This window comes from Acomys russatus, chromosome 25, assembly GCF_903995435.1.
Source record: "Acomys russatus chromosome 25, mAcoRus1.1, whole genome shotgun sequence".
Classification (NCBI taxonomy): Eukaryota; Metazoa; Chordata; class Mammalia; order Rodentia; family Muridae; genus Acomys; species Acomys russatus.
Genome location: NC_067161.1, coordinates 18,547,792 through 18,567,427, shown reverse-complemented (window position 1 = coordinate 18,567,427; position 19,636 = coordinate 18,547,792). Strand labels below are relative to the sequence as shown.

General features: G+C 45.0%; 1 protein-coding gene across 12 annotated transcripts in view; it reads left to right on the top strand.

The window, feature by feature from the left end:
- The window catches only part of Tenm2 (teneurin transmembrane protein 2), a 1,156,123-nt gene that overhangs the window by 1,096,511 nt on the left and 39,976 nt on the right, over positions 1-19,636 (top strand). For 9 of the 12 annotated variants that reach the window (XM_051167369.1, XM_051167371.1, XM_051167368.1 and 6 more), the window contains 5 exons: positions 3,650-3,793; positions 4,318-4,567; positions 12,556-12,576; positions 15,586-15,818; positions 18,334-18,488. In XM_051167369.1, the coding sequence (XP_051023326.1) occupies positions 3,650-3,793; positions 4,318-4,567; positions 12,556-12,576; positions 15,586-15,818; positions 18,334-18,488 (803 nt within the window). The remainder of the gene's footprint in view (positions 1-3,649; positions 3,794-4,317; positions 4,568-12,555; positions 12,577-15,585; positions 15,819-18,333; positions 18,489-19,636) is intronic. The other 3 variants (XM_051167370.1, XM_051167367.1, XM_051167366.1) reach the window with 2 other exon arrangements.

Genomic DNA, 19,636 nt, shown 5'->3' with positions numbered 1-19,636 from the left:
CCAAAAACATTGGCTACTAAAGAGTATTATTGGTTGAGCCTATCTTGAATCAGTAGCCAATACCACAAAGTAGGATATAATAACCCACTCTGTGCTCTCAAGCTCCCGCCATTCAGAGCATTCTAAATTCTGTTTCTTCATACTCAAATCCATTCCACTGCATCATATATTTTGCTAAAGTTCCAGAAATCACATTGTTCCATCTGGAATACATGTGTCTAAAAACACTTTGAAACCAAGCCAACAATATAATTATCACAAAACCACAGTTTCTTGGTGTCACCAAACAGTCCATCGCTGTTCATTATTTCTGTTGGTGGCCCAGCTGTGGTGGTACACAGGTGTGCTCCCAACATTTGGATGTCTGAGACAGGAGAATTGCTAGTTTGAGGCTAGCCTGAGCAACATTGGATAAGTCCCTGTCTCAAAAGAAAGATAAGGAAGGAAAGAAGGAAAGGAGGGAGGAAGGAAGGAAGGAGAAAGAAATAAGAAAGAAAGAAGAAAGAGAGAGAAAGAAAAAAGGAAGGAGAAAGAAATATTTTCAGGAGTTTCCTTAAATCATAAAATATTAATACTTCAATTGCTTGAAACAATATACAAATAATGGTTGTTTTCTCTTTAGATTTTATAAAAAGAATTCTTATTTAATTAATTTATTCATATTACAACTCAATTGTTATCCCATCACTTGTATCCTCCCGTTCCTCCCTCCCTCCTGTTTTCACCCTATTTCCCTCCCCTAAGACCTAGGGGGGCCTCCTCCCTCGCTATATGGTCATAGGCTATCAAGTCTCATCTTGGTAGCCTGCTTATTCTTTCTTTGAGTGCCGTCAGGCCTCCCCACCAAGGGAGATGGTTGAATATGGGGCACCAGAGTTCATGTGATCTACCCAATGGACAGGACATTCTTCACAGTTACATGGAGAGCGGGACTGACTCTGACATGAACTCTGGTAAAAAGAATTTTTTAATCATGGCCAGCAAGATGAGTCAGCAATAAAGGCACCCTGGTTGAAACCCTGGAACTCACAGAGTAGAAGGAGAAAGCCAGTTCCCTCCAGTAGTCTCTTGCTGTCTGTGGGCACACTGGAGCACAAAACCTGCACTCACATATTCAAATACACAGACAAACCACAAATTCTTAAAATACAAAATGAATTTTAATTAATATAACTTTCTATGTCTCTTTTTAAGTTAATCTGATTTCCCTATGTGTGTGTGTGTCTCTCTCTCTTACCTTATAATTTAGTCGTTGAAGAAACTGGGTTGTGGACTGGAGAGATGGCTCCACATTAAAACAGCTAGGCTCACACCTGAAAATATAAGAAATCTGGTTGTTTGCTCATAGAATCTCTAGTTGGGTCTGCTGGTTGGTTGTGTGCTGGTGGCTGTGTAACCACTTACAAATGGCTAGTTGGGTCTTGAGTCTTTCTCTGGCCCAGGTCTAGTGTAGAGTTTCAGCAGTATAACCTGAAGGTACATTGCGCTGTTCTACCAAGAAAAGCCTGGTGGGGGTGGGGGTCTCTTAAGACTTTGGTGGACATGGTTGTTCAGTCTCTATATATTTGAGGTCACCAGGGGTTACAGAATGATATTTTAAGTCTGTCATGGAGTCTTCAACTATTAGCTGGAATACATTCATACAGAGGTGGCTTCTCATTAACTCCTTGGCTATTTGAGCTCCAGTTCACACAAGAAAGAAAGGACAAATACGTGATTCTTTCACTTATTTACTGGTTTTCAGTATAATGAGATGGCTTATCTCCAAGGGTAGCAAATGAATGTTTTCTTAAATACCACTACGAACCCATACACTAAAATATATCTAGTATATTTCAACCCATTGAAGTCATTATGCTTGTTAATGGTCAGAAAGTGCAGTCTGTGGTCATTAGGGGTCTCTTCGAGCTGACTCCCAAATCCTATGACATGACCTTCATAGAGGGTGATTCCTTCTGTCTTTGCTATCTAGCGTCTTTGGCCTGGTCTAGTCACATTCATTTCTTGTTCCCATATCATCGAGAAGCCCTGATTTTTCTTTGCAGTGAGAAACAGTGTATCATGACCACAAGATGGACATCTGCAATCTCTGACTACTAGGTTGGTCATGATTGGCAGTTTGAGAGGACAGACTTTGAAGTGCATGGCAATGCATGTGTGGCTTTGTTTGTTGTTGAGATAAAAATGTAGCCTTCATTCATATCGACGGTTGTGTATCTCAGGATTTCTCAAAAGCTGCAGAGAATCCCCAAAGGTGACACACATAGTTAAGAGTTTAATGTACTAGGAACAGGCTATATAACGGAGCCTCAGATTTCCAGAGCTGCCTTCCAATTAAAGATGTATGGCACCTGAGCATTCAATCTCGTGTCTCCCACCATATCTCTCTGAGAAATGGAGACTTCGCTTTCCACATGTATACATGGGGAGATAAATGAAGAGCAAGGCTGGAACCAAAGGTTCCTGTACCTTTCTCTCCTCCTTCCCCGCTTCCATTTTGTCCATGTGACAAATTCAAGATTTTTAACAAGCAAGGTTTTAGGATCTGATGCTCGCTGACTCCCAGTGTAACTAGCAGGCTACACTCTATGGGTGCCAACCTCTCCTGGTACTTTCTAGAATCAGGCATTCATAATCACCCCCTTGATGTCCAAAAGGGATTGTTTCCACAACCTGTATGGATACTACTCTCTGCAGATGCTCAGGTGGCTCGTATGAGATGGCATAGCATTTTGTACTTAACCTCCATACAGCCTCCCACATCCTCCAAATCAACTCTGGATAAGTTTTATAATGTATATTGGGTTTTGGTTTTGATCTTGATTTGGGTTTGAGTTTGTGTTTATTGGGTTTGGGTTTTTGGTTTTTGGTTTTTTGTGGTGTTTTGTTTTGTTTTGTTTTGTTTTTGAGACAGGGCGTTTTCTCTGTGTATCCCTGGATTTCCTGAAACTCAATCTGTAGACCAGGCGGGTCTCAAACTCAGAGATCCACTTGCCTCTGCCTCCCGAGTGCCGGGACTGAAGGTGTGCACCACCACTGCCTGGCTTATCATGCATATTGTTTGGGGAATGGTAGCACAGAAAAATGCTTGTATATGTTCAGTCCAGATGCAATGTATTTCCCTAAATATTTCAGTCTATATGATGTTGGTTGAATTCCTAGATGCAGAACCTGCAGACACTGAAGGCCAGCAGGGCTAGGCATCTTTCCTTACATACTGCTGCCCCCTGCATCTCCTTACGAAAGAGCAACTAATACAGCAAAGGCCTTTCTACTAATGAGTGACAAATGAGACATAGCAAGTGCATTCCAGGAGGCCAACAGAAACCGCCCCCCACACTCCTATCCACATCTAAAGAGATTTGTGCAGTATTAGACTTTGAAGTGACTCTTCTCCTCCCTCAGAGTCTCTGGAGTCATTTTGAAAGTCAGGGGTTCATCAGAAGGGTCTTCCCATGACCACTGCATGAAGTTTCAAAATTGAATTCAACTCAAAATCTGGATTCCATGGGATAGAATCTTGTGGGGGCAAAGCTGACAGCCACCTCTCAAACTTTTGGGAGGGAGCATCACTGGCGATGTGATCCTCGTTCTTGCTAAGGAGCTCTGAAGTACTCACTCCCCTCTTTTCTCCCCCTTTGCCTTACAGTGTCTGTTGGGTTTGAATATGAGACCTGCCCCAGTCTCATCCTGTGGGAGAAAAGGACAGCCCTGCTTCAGGGATTTGAGCTGGACCCTTCCAACCTTGGCGGCTGGTCCCTGGACAAGCATCATATCCTCAATGTGAAAAGCGGTATGTCAGGGACTAAGGAAGATGCTCACTGAGCAGTGCTCACCTAACACGCATGGAGACCTGGATTCTGCCCCTGCCTGGCACACACACACAAAAATTCACAAATAAAGTGACTCATCTGTTTGGCATCTCTAGCATTGACATTTAAGTGGTAGCCCTTTCCTTTGGGCATCTTTTTTAAAGGCAAATACGCGCCCTCCTCCAGATTCATAGATTTTCCCCGTTTTTCTCTTTAAAACTCAATCTCAGTTTATCAGCCTTATTGTACCTCATTAGTTTGGGGATGTGTTTTGTTTCTGTTTTCTGTTATCTCTCCAGATAGCACTCTACCCATATCACAGCTTTAGGAGTGAACCTCCCATTGCTGTTCTCTCTGTATCATGACGGAATGGGAAAAGCTCCCTCAAAGGAGAGGTTTACTGCTTTTTCTTCTCTCCCTATCACTTCCTACCCATCCAGTAGGTCAATCCAAGTGTCCTCCCAACAGGGTTGTGTGACTAGTCCCCTCTGCCTCCCTCCCCCAGGAATACTACACAAGGGCACAGGGGAGAACCAGTTCCTCACTCAACAGCCTGCCATCATCACTAGCATCATGGGCAACGGTCGCCGCAGAAGCATCTCCTGCCCCAGCTGCAATGGCCTTGCCGAAGGCAACAAACTGTTGGCCCCTGTGGCCCTGGCTGTGGGGATTGATGGGAGCCTCTTTGTCGGTGACTTCAACTATATCCGGCGCATCTTTCCCTCTCGAAATGTGACCAGTATCTTGGAGTTACGGTAAATGGCCACACCAAGAAAACGTCTCTCTAGATTCCCTTGGCTTGTGGGTTTCTCTGGGTGAAGGATGGCTGAATTTGGGGTTCTCGGAAAAGGAAGTGTTTTGATTATCTATAAAAATACCACCCATGTATTTGGTACAGTTGTCAGCAACTCAACCTCAAACAAGGGTAACAGGTAGTCCCTAACTCAGAAAGGAGTCAAGTGTCTTTCATTTTTTTAAAAGCTGAGTTGTGGTCTCAGACACATATCAGAGTGTGAGGACCACTGACACTCCTTTCCTCAATCCAAAGCTTTTGCCAAGCACCTTTGGGTGCTACCCCTCAGTGAATCCCCAGCATCTTTTTGTACTTACTAGTATGCAATGTAGCACAATGGTGCCTGGCCTAACTATATCATTTCTTACCATCTGGAAGATTCCTCCTGGCCTTGGCTTGTTGCTAAGTCTGAAGACTAGACTCCTCTGTGTTAGCGAAATAGAGACTCCTAAATGCTCTTAAAAATGCCTTTCCAAGGACAGTTGATTCCAGACCCTCAGCCAGAGGAGGATGTATACAGAGAGGGAGGAAGATGTAAATGAGGGGGCGGGATTACTCAACAAACACCTGTAAATGAGGGGGCGGGATTATTCAACAAACATTGATGAGTGTAAACTATGCCGTCCCTCTCTTGTGTTTGTGATCCAGTAGGGAGCTTGCAATTGGACACTGTGGGGAAATGAAAACTAATTTCAAATAGATATGAGTGCTTTAAGGGAAATCCAACAGAGCCAGACGTACTGACCATGGTGAACAGGGGCAATAAGAAAGCTACCAAACACGAAGTAGTCAGAGAAACCTCTCCTACTGATGGCATTTGAGCTGGGCTATGAGTGATGATATTAGCGGTAGGACATCTGAGGGAAAGCATTACAGACACACACACACACACACACACACACACACACACACACACACACAAAGTTATCAAGAGATCTGTTTCCGGCCAGTAACCTAGCTAAATGAAGGAACCCATAGAAGTCCAGTGCAGCTGGGGGCTGGTGAGCTCAAAAGAGCGTCAGGAACCCAGAGAGGTAAGGAAGAGTCCAATGCTTTGGGTCGTCAAGTGTCTGTTTGCACGTAGACAAGTGAAATTTGTATTTCTTTTGCAATAGGCAGCCACTAGAGGTTGAAGTAGAGGGCAGATGTCATTGATGTATGATCTGACTGCTATTTTTTTTTTTTAAAGAGATGGCTCTAGTTAGTGTGTAGGAAATGGACTGTAGGATTGCAGGGGTGAATGCAAGAAAACTCATGGGGAGGCTGTGTCAGTGGTCCACGATTTGGGTCATGATGAATTGGCAGAAGGGGTGTGGAGATGTTCCAGTGGAGTTGTATCCTTCAGTTAAACCTGATGGTTGATGAGCAAGGAATAAAGAGAAGGAGAGATGGGGAAAGAGAGGGAGAGAAAATGAGTTGAGGAAGGAGAGAGGGCACACCCTAGGATTTGGGCCTGAGCTACCCTGTGATGAGAGGTGCTTTCAAAGTACCCTCAGCTACCACATGAAAGATGCAGAAGCCACAGGTCATGCTTGCACTGAGTGTCTATGTCCACTAAATGTGCATCAGTGTGAGCAAAAGACTGGACAAAACAAGGAGGGCATTTGGCTCAAGGTTTCAGAGCACTTGATCTGTCTTGGAAGGATGCACGTAGCAGAGCACTTCACACCATGGCAGACAGGAAGCCAAGCAGAGCCACAACACAAAGGGTCAGAGCAAGATAGACTTCAAGCTCCCGCACCAGTAGCCTGCTTCCTCCAGGCCACACCTTCCACAGCGCCACCACCACCTTGTAACCTGTTCTGTCTTTTTGTTTTTTTTAATCCATCAGTGGATTAAGCAGTTCATTAGGTCAGAGTCCTCATGACATAATCATCTCTGGAAACACCTTCATGACACACTGAGGGATGTGCTTCACTAATCTCTTAGGCACTTCTCAATCCAATCAAGTTGGCAATCAGTGTCCTCACAGCCCCTGCTGAGAAAGACATCAGTGACCTGGCCACCAACAGCTAACACTAAATATTCTCAGGAGTCAAAACTCTGCCAGGCACTATAAAGGGTAAAATTTTATACATACATACATACACACATACATACATATATACATATATATGATAGTGGGTGGGGGAGACACAAACTGCAGTCCCCTCTCCAGATGATGTTCACTAAGTGTTAGTCTTAGGCACACATGTACCTCTCTGAGGACAGGAGAGATGAAAAGTGAGCTCAAGAGATATCCCGCTGAGGGTAGAGATGGGCACCTGGAGAAGAAAATGCACTTCAAGCTGAGCCGAACAGCTAAAGAAACCATCACAGAAACAGAGCCCGAGGCCGTGAAGTGCACGAGGCAGAAGTGTGTCTGTCGTAGGTTTGCAGAGAGAGAGGAGAGAGCAAGGAGACATGGCGATGGGGCGGCTAACTCACATTCAGCAGCTTTTCCTCCAGACCTTCCCAGACCCTCCCCTCCTGCCTGAGATGGGTTTCTTATTGCTGATGCTGTTGCTAATGCTGATGCTGATGCTGATGCTGATGCTGATGCTGATGCTGATGCTGATGCTGATGCTGCTGTTTTAGTCCAGGAAAGACATCCTCTTCTTGGGCATGCTATAGGCAGTGGAGAGGTGTGGAGGAGGGTGGTGGCAGTTGTTGCATTGTGCTCTCCACGACTGGAGTATTTAAAGGTCCATTTGTTACCTCCCACGTATGTCCTTCCTCCTCTGTCAGGATTCTTCCTGCTCAAAGCAAATCAATACTGCCCTGGTATATTCCCATTCATGCAGCTTGCTCAACTCAACATATCCGCTCAATCTAGGCAGCCTCTTCCTGTCTGCTTATTAGTTCTGCTCTTAAGGTCCCCTCTTCCTAGAAAAAAAATCACCTCCCCCTCCTCTTAAAGTGTAGCATTCTGGGTTTCCATTGGAGCTGACACTACTTGCTACCTTCTCTGGTTATACCCTGTGTGGCTCTTTTGGCTTGTGTGTGTGTAGTTCTGTACAAGCAGACACCTTGGTCATCTTTGCCCTGTTATGCCTAGAGCTGTGTCCAGCCAGTCCTAGGTGTTCAAGATGGGTACTTGAGTTCAAGAAACGGTCCCTCCTGCTTGTTGGACTTGCCTTTTGATTCCATGTCTCTCAAACTGTAGAGAGCGCAGTACCAATGGTAGAAGCTAATGGCCCTATCAAAGGAAAACACAGCATGCCCATGTGGTGGTAGCACTGAGGGCAGCTTGAGGGCCATCATTCCCAATTTCCCTCAATAGCTGTGTGATATCCCAGCAGCCCCCCCCCCCACCGGCTTTCTTTAAATGCCTTCAAACTATTTCTTCTTTCATCAGACAAGAACCCAGAGCCGATTTTAAGTTAAGCTTTTACAAGAACACTGACTCGATTCTTCTTTCCTTCCCACCACATGCCTAAAAACAAAGGGCTGTCAATCCCCTTTCTTCAAAACAGTCACCCGCAGAGGGGGGGAGGGAGGAGGGAGAGACCTGTCTTGCCTCTGTCTTTTCTCCATTGTGGCTTGGCAGCTGAGCGATTCCATTTTGGAGTCGGCACCCATCTCTCTTTTGCTCATCCACCCCAAGGCCCCACCTCCCAATCAGGATACTATTGAAGTGTTACCATGGTCCTCCCCAGGCTTTCCTCCACTTTTGCTTGTATAAAGCTTGCAGGCCAGAGGTCCCTGGGCTCCAGTAACTTCTAGTGAAGCAAAGAGTACAGTGGTTATCACCTGTGTGCTTTGATTTAGCACATTTTTGACATCCTCTACCCTGAAAAAGCACTTTGAGGAGCTGCTTTTCCCTCCTGTAATTATCACCCCTCTCCACCTGGTCCATGGAAAACCCAAAATGCTCTGGAGCAGAATAAACTCATCAGCCACTGACATCTTAAGGTGAAATTTCCCTCAGAGAGAAATCCTTCGCTCCCAGATCTGAAAACATCTTAAGAACTAGACCCCACAGCATGGCAGCCAAGGCTGGGGCAGTATCCCTCTAATGCCTCTTGATATGCCCCCTTGTAACAGACATAAGACTGCCATACTTCCTCTAATGTTTGAAAGTCGTGTCCAGTTGCCAAACAAAGGTGATGCCGTTTCCTATGCTTTATTTTCCTGAGGGGATCATCCTCCACGTGGGCATCCTTCCTACGCTTGTATGGCAGAATTGCACTAGGGCAGATCTTCAGGGTGGGGAAGTGGCCGACTTAAATATGTCAGTGCTGGAGGAGGCAGAGGTGCGGGCAAAGTGGGGGCCTGGGGAGGAGAACAGAGGCAACGGGTGCTGGAAGTGGGAATCTCCAGAGACAGGCTGGACCTGGGAGTTGAGGATTCGCCCACTGAGTGTGAGGATGGATGGACGGACGGGGTGACGGCAGCTAGAGCGGGTGACAGCTTCCTGACTGTCAGCTGTGACGTTGACTGTCAGGAAAGGAACAAAGCCCCCAACCAAGAATAACACTAAACATCCTGTCTCCAAACAATTTTGGCTAACCCTTGGCTCTGTTTTCCAAGCCCTCTGACCAAGGACAGATCTAGACTCACGGGGCTGAAAGCTAATGCAGTTTTAGGAGCTCCCTCTTAAAAAGAAGATATTGCACATTGTGAGCTGGAAATGAAAACTGAGTGATGATGAGGAGTAGAAGTGGACAGGCGTGCTAGCTGCACAAGACCAACAACCTGAGTTTCATCCCTCGGAACCCACAGTGCAAGGATAGCATCAACTCCGAAAGTCGTACTTTGACCTCTACACAAACGTTCTGTGTCATGTGCATGCCTGCACTCACACACATCATATACACAGGCACGTGTCACACACGTACATGCATAATAATAATAATAAATAATGCTACATTTAATTAAAATGAAGACAATCGCCTCTGTACTACCCTGACCACCCTGGATCTCTTCTGGACTTAGAAGCTAAGGAAGCTCAGCTCTAGTTAGTTAGATGAGAGAAAATGGAAAACAAAATGATATTATATAAGATGAGAGAAAATTGCAAGTTTTTAAATGCCACAGTGAGAATGAGCATCACAAAGCACAAATGGCCTGATATTTGTATTATCTGACCCCCTATTCAATTTCTGTGATACTCGATTTTTTCCCATAATCCCTTTGATTACCTTTGGATAGTTTTGTTGTTGTTTTTCATCTGTTTTGTCTTGGGATTTTTGTTGTTGTTTGGGAGTTTTTGAAACAGAGTCTCAAAGCCCAGGTTAGGCTTGAACTTGCTGCTGTTTAGCCAAGGATGACCATGAATACCTTGTCCTACTGTTTCTACCTCCCTAGTGCCACCACACTCAACTCTTTGATTATTTTTTATGTGACAGTTATTTTATGATTTTGTTATCTATAGAAAGAACCGATATGCTAAGTCTTTCCTCTCATATAACCAGTCAAAATTGGTTTCAGATTATTAATAAAGTAAAAATCTTGCTTTTGTGAGTACAATTGGTTGTTGATAACATGCAAGTTGTAAGAAGTATAAAATCTAGAGAAACCTCTATCAAGTTTCCTTCGTAATATTTCTGGGCATTTCACATCTTCGTGTAGTGCTCTTTGAACTGGTGTTCATTAATCATTTTGTCAGCAACGTACATATAACCATGAAGAATGAATTCTGCAGTGGCTCTCACATGCCCTACAAAGATGCTACATGAATCAACACAGTAGGGCAGGAGCATTCCCAAAAGCCATTCTGAGGACAGAACGGCTTGCAATAATTTAGCTAGATACTAAAGATACTACAAACCACCTAAGCGCATTCCTCTAAAATTCAACTCAATGTATCCCAAATTAATCTCCTTGTGTTTAGAGCAGCAACAATAAAACTACGTCCCACCCAACTTCACTCTCCTTGAAAAGGAAAGAAAAATAAGACATAAAGTGTGCAGTAATGGAAAGGTTTACAGTGCTCCCAACTGTCTAGAGCCTGAACAGAACATAGGGGAATGCAGCAAGTCCCAGGCAAAGAGAAGTAACCTCGGCCCGCGCTCCCTGCACTCAAAGACTGATTTTTTCCCGGCCTTTGCTCTCTCTGAAGTATCAGCGATGCAGAGATGTGTACGTCTCATCCTGTTCTCAAAGAAGTGGAAAAGACAGGCGCATACACATAAATCACAAGACAGGGTGATGACAGCTCTGGGAGATGGGCTGAGGAGGCTGGGAGAGGGGACTCTGGGACCCTGCGGTGTGAAATGCTAATCCAGCTCAGCTTCTTACATTTGAGACAGTGCTTTCCCCCTCGAAGGATGTGCCCGAAGGGTCCATGTTGTGGAGGCAGTGCACATAAAGTGTAAGCCTGTCCCTCAGAAGTAGGGCATCTGTCCTCGTACGCACAGACTGACTAAACGCTGATGTTATGTTGGCTTGTTGCCTGCCCTGGACTGGAAGAAGAGTGACTTCAGCCTTTATCTAAAGCTCATATCCGTATGATCTGCCAAACTCTGCACCTTCCTACACCTCAGTCCCCCTCCCCTCCTGTCCTCTTCCCCGCCCCCCCCCCACACTGATATTATAGTAATCAACTTGAAGCAGCTGGGAAAAGAAGTAGGTCAGAACTGCAGACCCAAATCCCATCCAGTCTTCTCACAAAATCTCGAGTTTAAAAAAAAAAAAATGAAATTGATATTTCAATAATTAAGAGGCAAATGTGTCTACCACTGGTGGCAGATAGCATTTCACTTTCATTAAGCAATATAAAATAGACACGAGAATTCCCCGCTGCCGCCCTGACACACCAGGCTTTACAGACTGAATCTTAAATTGCACTATGTCAGTCAGAGCTCAGGAGTTATCAGCATCATTTAATTAACTTTTTTCTTTTTCTTTTTCTTTTTTTTTTCAAAAACTAACACGTTAGAATAAAATATAACAGTGTAATCTCTGTGCAAACCTCTCGCTAATGATGCCCCTGGCAGAGGCCTGAGCTGCACCTCAGGAGCCGGAGCATCCAACTCTCTGTCCTGTCCTCAAGCCTTGTCTCTCAGCTGGGAGGAAAGAAAATCCAGGCCTCCTTCTACCTGTCTCTAGAAGCCTCCAGAATTGGGAGTGGGTTTCCTTACTTGAGACACTTATACCTCTTCTTTCATGCTACGTTCCAGCCGGTTTCCTGTTAAAATTGAAATGTCTTTCTGTTCAAGAAAAAAAAAAAAAAAAAGCAACAAACCTATTTATTTTTTTTCCTAACTCTCTTAAGTGGTGTGCTAAGTGGAGTCTCTGGCTCCAATTATAAAAGGATAGTATTGCCTATGCATTTTATGAACGGGCACGGTATTAGCCGCTATGAATATAGGTTGCTAGGGTGTGCTGCTCATGCGAGTGAAACAGGGAGGGAGGCATGGAGCAGGGGTAGAAAGTGATATGGTGAGTCAGAAAAGGGCAAAGCCTTTGCCATGCTGCAATTGGCATGAGCTGGGGTTCTCTCTTTTGGGTGGTCCTGATTCAACCCTTAGTACACCAATAGCAATCAGCAGCACAAGTATAGCTATGCTCCTTCCACATCCAGGACAGACATTACAAATCAATCACAGAGTTCTTGACAGCTGAGCTTGAATTTGGAGTCAGAAACTTTCTACCACCACACTAGTTAACAGGTGCCATCCCCTGAGATGGCAACCCATCTGCCATCACTTCATCAGCCAGAAGTCCTGTCTCACCTGTTGCCACCTATGTCCCATGACAGCCACCTTGCCTGTCAGAGAATCCAAGCATCCTTGTGCATATTTCCCAGTGGCCATGAGGAGTCTAAACTCAGGGATTCTTCCCAAGTAATTGAGCCAGGAACTGTCAGTTAGAAAGCAAAAAAAAAGAAAAGAAAAGAAAAAGATTGCCTTTGGGGGGTGGTCCTTTATACGAAAAACAAACAAAAGTAAAATGTTATGTTTGCGTTATCATCAATTCCTCAGCTAACTGTTTGTTCTTTTTTCCTTCTGTTTTCTTTCTATAAAGAAATAAAGAGTTTAAACATAGGTAAGATGAAGAACTCTTTCCCATATAATTTGCTATGGTTCGTTTGTTCCTTGTGTTCGCTTTCTTGTTTTGTGCTTCTTGTGTAATGTTGTATATTTTTATGTACCAAATACAGTAACTTTTTTATGTGCTAATTGTGTGTTGTGGGTATGATAAGCTTTTGCAATTATGAAATGCAGTCAAAAAGCAACCAAATAAGCTGACAGTAATTAGAATTTCTGGGAGATTCGAGAGCACGATAATGAACCCTCAGTGAACCTCTGTCCCGGCTGCTCAGTGTGGTCCATAATTGGGCTAAACAGTTGAGGCAAACTTCAGGCTTTTGTAAATGCTGGACTGGGTTCACAAAAGCTTTAATGAACTGGAAATGGGTCAAAAACTCATTTTCAACTCATTAATGATTTTCCCCTAGATATGTGGTCATTTAAACAGCACGCACGTGCGCGCGCGCGCGCGCGCGCGCACACACACACACACACACACACACACACACACACACACACGACACAAGTTAATCGCCAATCTGCTGGTCAGAATGAATGCAACAGTTAGATACTTTGGAAATTATTGTAAAGTTAAATCACCCTTGAGTGGTATGAAAGATGTGGATCAAGCGCCTTTTGTCAAAGGGGCTCTGTCATCGTGCTGGTTCAAGGCTTTTAGGAATCATATTGGTAGAATTCAGGTGTCCAATGCACAACATATATGTGTGCGCATGCACATGAGCACTGCAGTGAAATGGGAACAGTGTGGGTTTTCTAATAGAAAAGATGTTCTTACCTTTTGGAGGGAAGGAGAAAGGCCCTTGATGAGCGTGGTCTCCACCCCATGCAACACAAACCATGAAACCCTTTGTGACAATGGGTCGGAATTGAACGAGAAATAGAATCAAATTACCTGGTATCATTATGCTCAAAGGCTCGGCCATTTTTAGGAAAGGAAAAAAAAAAAAATCTCTTCCTTTGTAATCTTGAAACTCCTCGAAATTGGCTGGTTATAGATACCCCAATGCAGCCAAATTTTTTTCAAAGAATAGAAATGTTCCCCCCAAGACCCCCTCTTCCTTGAAAGTCACAGACTAGCCATTGTTTGCTTCTCAACACAGCCACCAATATGGAGCATGGCTTCCCATTGTCCCTGAACTGCTCTCTGAGAATCAGAGGGTGGGCTACTACCTGAAGAAAGGTCTTCCAAAGCAACGGATAACCCCACCTGTCAGCTCCTGTGCCAGAGATTTGGAAAAGCCTCCTCAGATCAGGTTCCCTAGAAAGTCCAGAATTAATTATCCTGCTCATACATAGGCACAGATGTGCAGCGCCTTGAACTTCCTGAGGATCATGCCAGCTACTGTTCATTTAGCAAGAGGGTGCAGCATCTAATTAAAAAATGGCATGGATTTTTTTCCCTTTCTGCCCTAATTTGTTTTTGCATATATGGATATTCTCTAATGACTTGGCCAAAAAGTGGGGAGGGCAGAAAACAAAGGGAGAGGGAAGGGAAGGGAAAGAACCCAAAGAAGGCCACTCTTTCAAAAGACCTTGACTTCCAGTTCAATTATCAGTCTTAATAGCAACCCAAAGAGAAGCAGGAATTAAAGATGGCCTCAACGCACAAATAGTTCCTAAAAATAACTTCCTAACTCTTTTTTTTTAAGTCAGGCAAGAACCCAAATGATAGTGTTTTAATTAGTAATTTACCAGCTAATGTCCACAGGACACATACACCTGACACCAGACTGCCATCGTGCTCACTTTCCCTTCACCTCTTCCAACCCCACCCCCACCTCCCACCCCCACCCCCACCCCACCCCCGTCCTCCCATCATTCCAGATAATAATTGAAAAATATCAGGACAAAAAGGGCTTCACTCATTCTAGGTTCATGGAATCCACCCACTGGGTCCAGAAGCAATACTCGCCACTACCCCCAGTAGATGAGGAATTTGAATGATCGGCCTTGGAGTGGGGGGAGCACTCATCCTGGTCCCAGCCACCATGAGAAGCAGATACTACAAAGGGGAGAGCTATAGGCTTCTGAGCCAGAAGGACATTAGTAAAAGATATTTGATTTTTGTCATTTCCCATGTAAGAGAGCTGACGCCCACTGCTGCCAAAAGACTTGCCTGAGATCACCAGCTGAGTCTGAGTCAGACATTTCCTGTGTCTTAATCTGGGGCCAGTTCCCCGAGTCTTGCTCGAGTCTGGCGAGTCTCCCAGAGGACACTGAAAGCATGGCAGAGGAAATATGCAGGCCCCAGGGCCCCCATAGACCCCAAGGGGATCTACATCACACACATAAGGGCTTAATATGCAGGGAGGCTCAGGACTCCTACCTGTGACCTTGGTTGTTAACCCAGCACTTGAAAACTACATTTCCTCTCTTGGTAATTCAGATGCCGGATGCTGGTTTGGCCAGGATCAAGGGCAAATGTTGGCTATGATGGCAAGAGAGGTACAACTTGCACTAAATGCCACTTCCATTTGCATAGGCGCTAGGAAAAAGTATCAGCTCTAAGGCCAAGGATTGGCCATGCATAGCTCTGGGGAGCCAGTCATCATAAGCCTAGAAAATTCCAGGTTGCTCCAGTGTTCATGACCTTGGAGGTCTTGTGGAGGTTTAGTGAATAAGAGAACTTTGTCACAGGGGGGATTGGGTTCCTAGACCCTGTGAGACAATTCACTAAGCCCATGGCTGGCACTGAGAGAATGACTGTCCTTAGTGGTCACTAAAACAGGACTGGCATGGGGTCTTTTGTGCCAGCTAAATGAAACAACATCCTGTTGGTTTGATGGGAATTCTCAACTCCCAAAATAGCATGAGAAGTTTATCCCTTAATCATAAGTATCTCAGAGCCATGATGTGTTGAAATATTTCTCAGGGCATCACTAATTCACTAAAATAGAAAGACACTGGAGAGGTAAGAGTGTCGCTAGGATTTTTGTCACCTCCAACCCAAGACACCAGCTGCATAATCCCTTCTTCTTCTTCTCTCTTTGTGCTTCTCCTAAAGCAACAGCCCAGGACACAAGTACTACTTGGCTGTGGACCCTGTGACTGGCTCCCTCTATGTCTCTGACACCAACAGTCGCAGAATCTACCGCGTCAAGTCTCTGAGTGGAGCCAAAGACCTGGCTGGGAATTCAGAAGTTGTGGCAGGGACTGGCGAACAATGTCTACCCTTTGATGAAGCCCGCTGTGGGGATGGAGGGAAGGCTGTGGACGCAACCCTGATGAGCCCTAGAGGTAAAGGCCACAAAAGGATAGACTTCTGTACCCTACAAGGAGCCTGCTGTGGGCTAAATAAATCCATGCCATCTAAAAATCATTTTCCCTAAGATTAGTTATCATTGTGGTTTCTGGGTATATGTGGGTGCTTCCCAGCTTATTTATTAGAATGAACTTTACCAACCATGTATACCACTTAGAGAAACATGGTAGCCTGCCCCTGGAGATTGCTGACACTAGGAGACAGTGTTAGCGTCACCTGTCAGAGCGTCAGCTATAGGGGCTAGAGACACAGCAGAGCCTATGGGGCTTACGTCATGCCAGACTAATGTTAGACAGTAGTGGATCAAAAAAAAAAAAAAAATAGCAGTTAAGAATTGAGGGTTGAAGCCATATGGTGGTGGCACATGCCTTTAATCCCAGCACTCAGTAGGCAGAAGCAGGCAGATCCTTGTGAGTTCGAGGCCAGCCTGGTCTAGAGATCAAGTTCAAGGACAGCTAGAGCTGTTACACAGAGAAACCCTCTCTCAAAAAAAAACAAAAAACAAAAAACAAAAACAACAACAACAACAAAACAGAACTGAAAGGTGAATACTCAATGAGGTAAAGCTTTTTCCTCTTACCCAAAAGAATGCCATCTACCTGTATGTCAGTGGTCCTCAGCCTTTCTAATGTTGCGACCCTTTAGTACAACTCCTCGTGTTGTGGTGACCCTCCCAACCACAAAATTATTTTTGTTCCTACTTCAGAGCTGTAATCTTGCTACTGTTATGACTCTTAATGTAAACATCTGGTTTTCTGGTGGTCTTAGGAGACTCCTGGGAACCACCCCAAACAGGTTTTGGCCGACTAGTTGGGAACCACTCCTCTAGATAGGAGCAGGCTCATGTCCTTCCCGAAGTTAATCCACTTGGTCCAGCCAATCTCCTGGCCAAGGGACTCTCCTTCAGGAAGGTGGGTTCACCACAAGCCACACTAAAGGGAACAGGAAGAATAATTAGTCCTTTAATGAGGCAGTGTACTTTCCTTTCCCAGAATTCCCAGCCCCTTGTGCACTCACTATAAGCCACAGTGAGGTTCTGTTTGCATCTGCCTGCCGTCTCAAGCCCTGACTCAGAAAGATGTAACTCTCCCTTTCTCTTGTCTTCTGCCTTTTTCTTCCAGAAGCTGGCCAGAGCCTAAGTGACCATTTGATACTTCAGGCTTTGTTACTTTGTCTCTAAAGCTCCCTCCCTGCCAAGCACCTGCTTACCTTCCATGTGGCCAGCCTCCGTGCCTGCTTAAGTAGCATGGCTTACTCTGGTTCTTCCCTGTCTTCCTCTTCCAGGCAGCTGCTGAAATTTAAAGCTTACCTGCCTTGGGTATTTTGTCCTTTTAAACTATAATTAAATTGTTCTTGAGCTTCAGAGATCAGAGACAGACAGACAGTCAGACAAACAGACAGATGGAAAGGGGGCTGGATAGATGTCTCACTTAGTATAGTGTTTATGACACACGCCTGTGTTCAGGTCCCCAGCACTTACACAAAAATAAGAAAAGAAAATATCGGGTGCAGTGGTACATACCTATAATCCCTACTCTGAGAGGAGGAGGCAGAGGATATCCTTGGTTACAACAAATCAGCATGTTCCAGGTTCACTGAGAGCCCCTATCTCAAAAAATAAAGCAAAGAACACCCCAACATCAACCTCTGGCCTCCACATGCATGCACACACATACAAATATATATGTACACACACACACTTAAATAAATAATATAATAGCATTATTTCCATGACTCCTGTCCTGAGGAGTTCTTGGAATTGATGAGCGTCTATTTGAAAGGACTAGAGATGCTTGGGGTTAAGGAGCAATCATATCAGGGCCTAATTCTTGTTAGCATTTTTAGCTACTGTGCAAGCAGCCTGCAGCATGGATTAAGGATGCCAAGCCTTGTACTTGGGCACTGAAATGAAAAACGCAAGAGAAATAGAAGCTGCAGCCTGTGTCTTATCAGGCCTGCTGCGACAGGGAAATGCTAGGGCTCTGTGTCCCCTGGGGGCACTGGAGTGCTGATTGGAGTCAAGGCTTAATTGGGAATTCTTCCTGGAGGAGACTGTTTTGAATTGGGAGTTTGTGGCTGAAAGCATCATTGTTTCTCAGCCTCATTGTCACAATTAGTCGTGAAGGGTGTTTAAGTAGTATACTAGCAATCATTTTTTTTTAGAGCAATGAACTTTGGTAATAACTCATTTTCCAGAGAGAGCAGAGTCAGGGCTGTTTCCACAGTCACTAGCAGCCCTGGGTCCTCTGCAGATTGAGGTGATGTCATTGGTTGAAGCGAATACAGCAGCCACCCTGGGAATCGTGCACAGCACAGCACAGTGTCCTTGGGAAATGTTTGCTTTTAAAGGACTGAGATCTAGTCTTCTGAGGATGCTTACCCATCCCAGTAAGGTCCAAGCACATCATATCCAGAATAGGGCATCCCCCATCTCCTCCACAAACCATCCTCCTGTCAAAAACACCCCCCGCCCCACGCTTTCCTCTCCAGGTATCGCGGTGGACAAGAATGGGCTTATGTACTTCGTTGATGCTACCATGATCCGGAAGGTCGACCAAAATGGAATCATCTCCACCCTGCTGGGATCCAATGACCTCACAGCTGTCCGGCCCCTGAGCTGTGACTCTAGCATGGATGTGGCTCAGGTGGGACTCTTTGCTTCTCATCCTTAATCAAATCCCAGGTCTTGGGTGCGTTCCACACATGTTACGACATGAGTTGGGAACATGAGCCGTGAACACTGATCTTATTTAGTTTGAAGAAGAATCAAGGTAAACTAGGCATCAATATGGAAAAATGCAGGATGAAAATGAAGTGGGGGGGGGGAGAAAGGAGAGAAGTAATAAAGAGGAGATGATTAAACTTGGGATAGAGGGAAGGAGAGAGAGAACAAGAAGAGAGAGGGCCATTCTGCAAGGCTGGTGGCACACTCTCACAGTGGCAGATTGTAGGGTAGGGCAGCTGTATAATTACCTCTTGTCTCCATCACTCTCAAAGATTGGAGACTGTGTGGCTTTAGGGTTACACGTCAATCAGCGCTTCGCTGTTAATCTGGGATGATTGCACCTTCACTATATAAACCTCCACTTTGTGTTAGTCGTTCCTAGAGCAAAGCCTTCCTCAATCACCCTCCAAAGAGCATGTTTCATCAGGTCTTTTACAGTGGCGGAGACCACAGGCTCCTCGAACGTGTGGTGTTTGTTCAAAGAAGCCATCCTGTATGTTCACCCTGCCTGTAAGAGTCATCTCAACCCTTGGCCAACCTCATAAATTTTAGCTCAAATTCCCCAACAAACTGACAAGTTGCTACTGAGATGTTGAATTCAAATTCCACAGAGGAGGCATGTATTTGACTTGGCTCTGCTCATTTCTTTCTTTTTTTCTTTCTTTCCTTCTTTTTTTCAAACACGCAAGTTGTGGTTTGTTAGCCAGCCTGTTCTTTGTCTGTTCTCGGGCTAGGGCCACCTTCCAAACCACATGGTGGCTTTTTTTGCAATTTGGACAAATGTGTCCTCTCTAAATGAACAGAGCCTTCTCTGACCCATGGCTCACGGAACTGAATGTGGGCTGAATTGCATTGGCCCCTTATGCATTTATCTACCTGTGCAACCGCATGTGATGGCTGCAGCCCCGGCTAGTCAGCTGAAGCTGAGAAACAGTGCTGTGGCTAGAGCTGGCAGGATCGAGGCAGGACAGATGAAATCAAAGGAAGAGTTGGTCACGTGCCCCCCTCTTCTCTGTCATAAACAGCCAGCTCAGGCAAATGGTTCAGTGATGAGCTTTCCTAGTACAG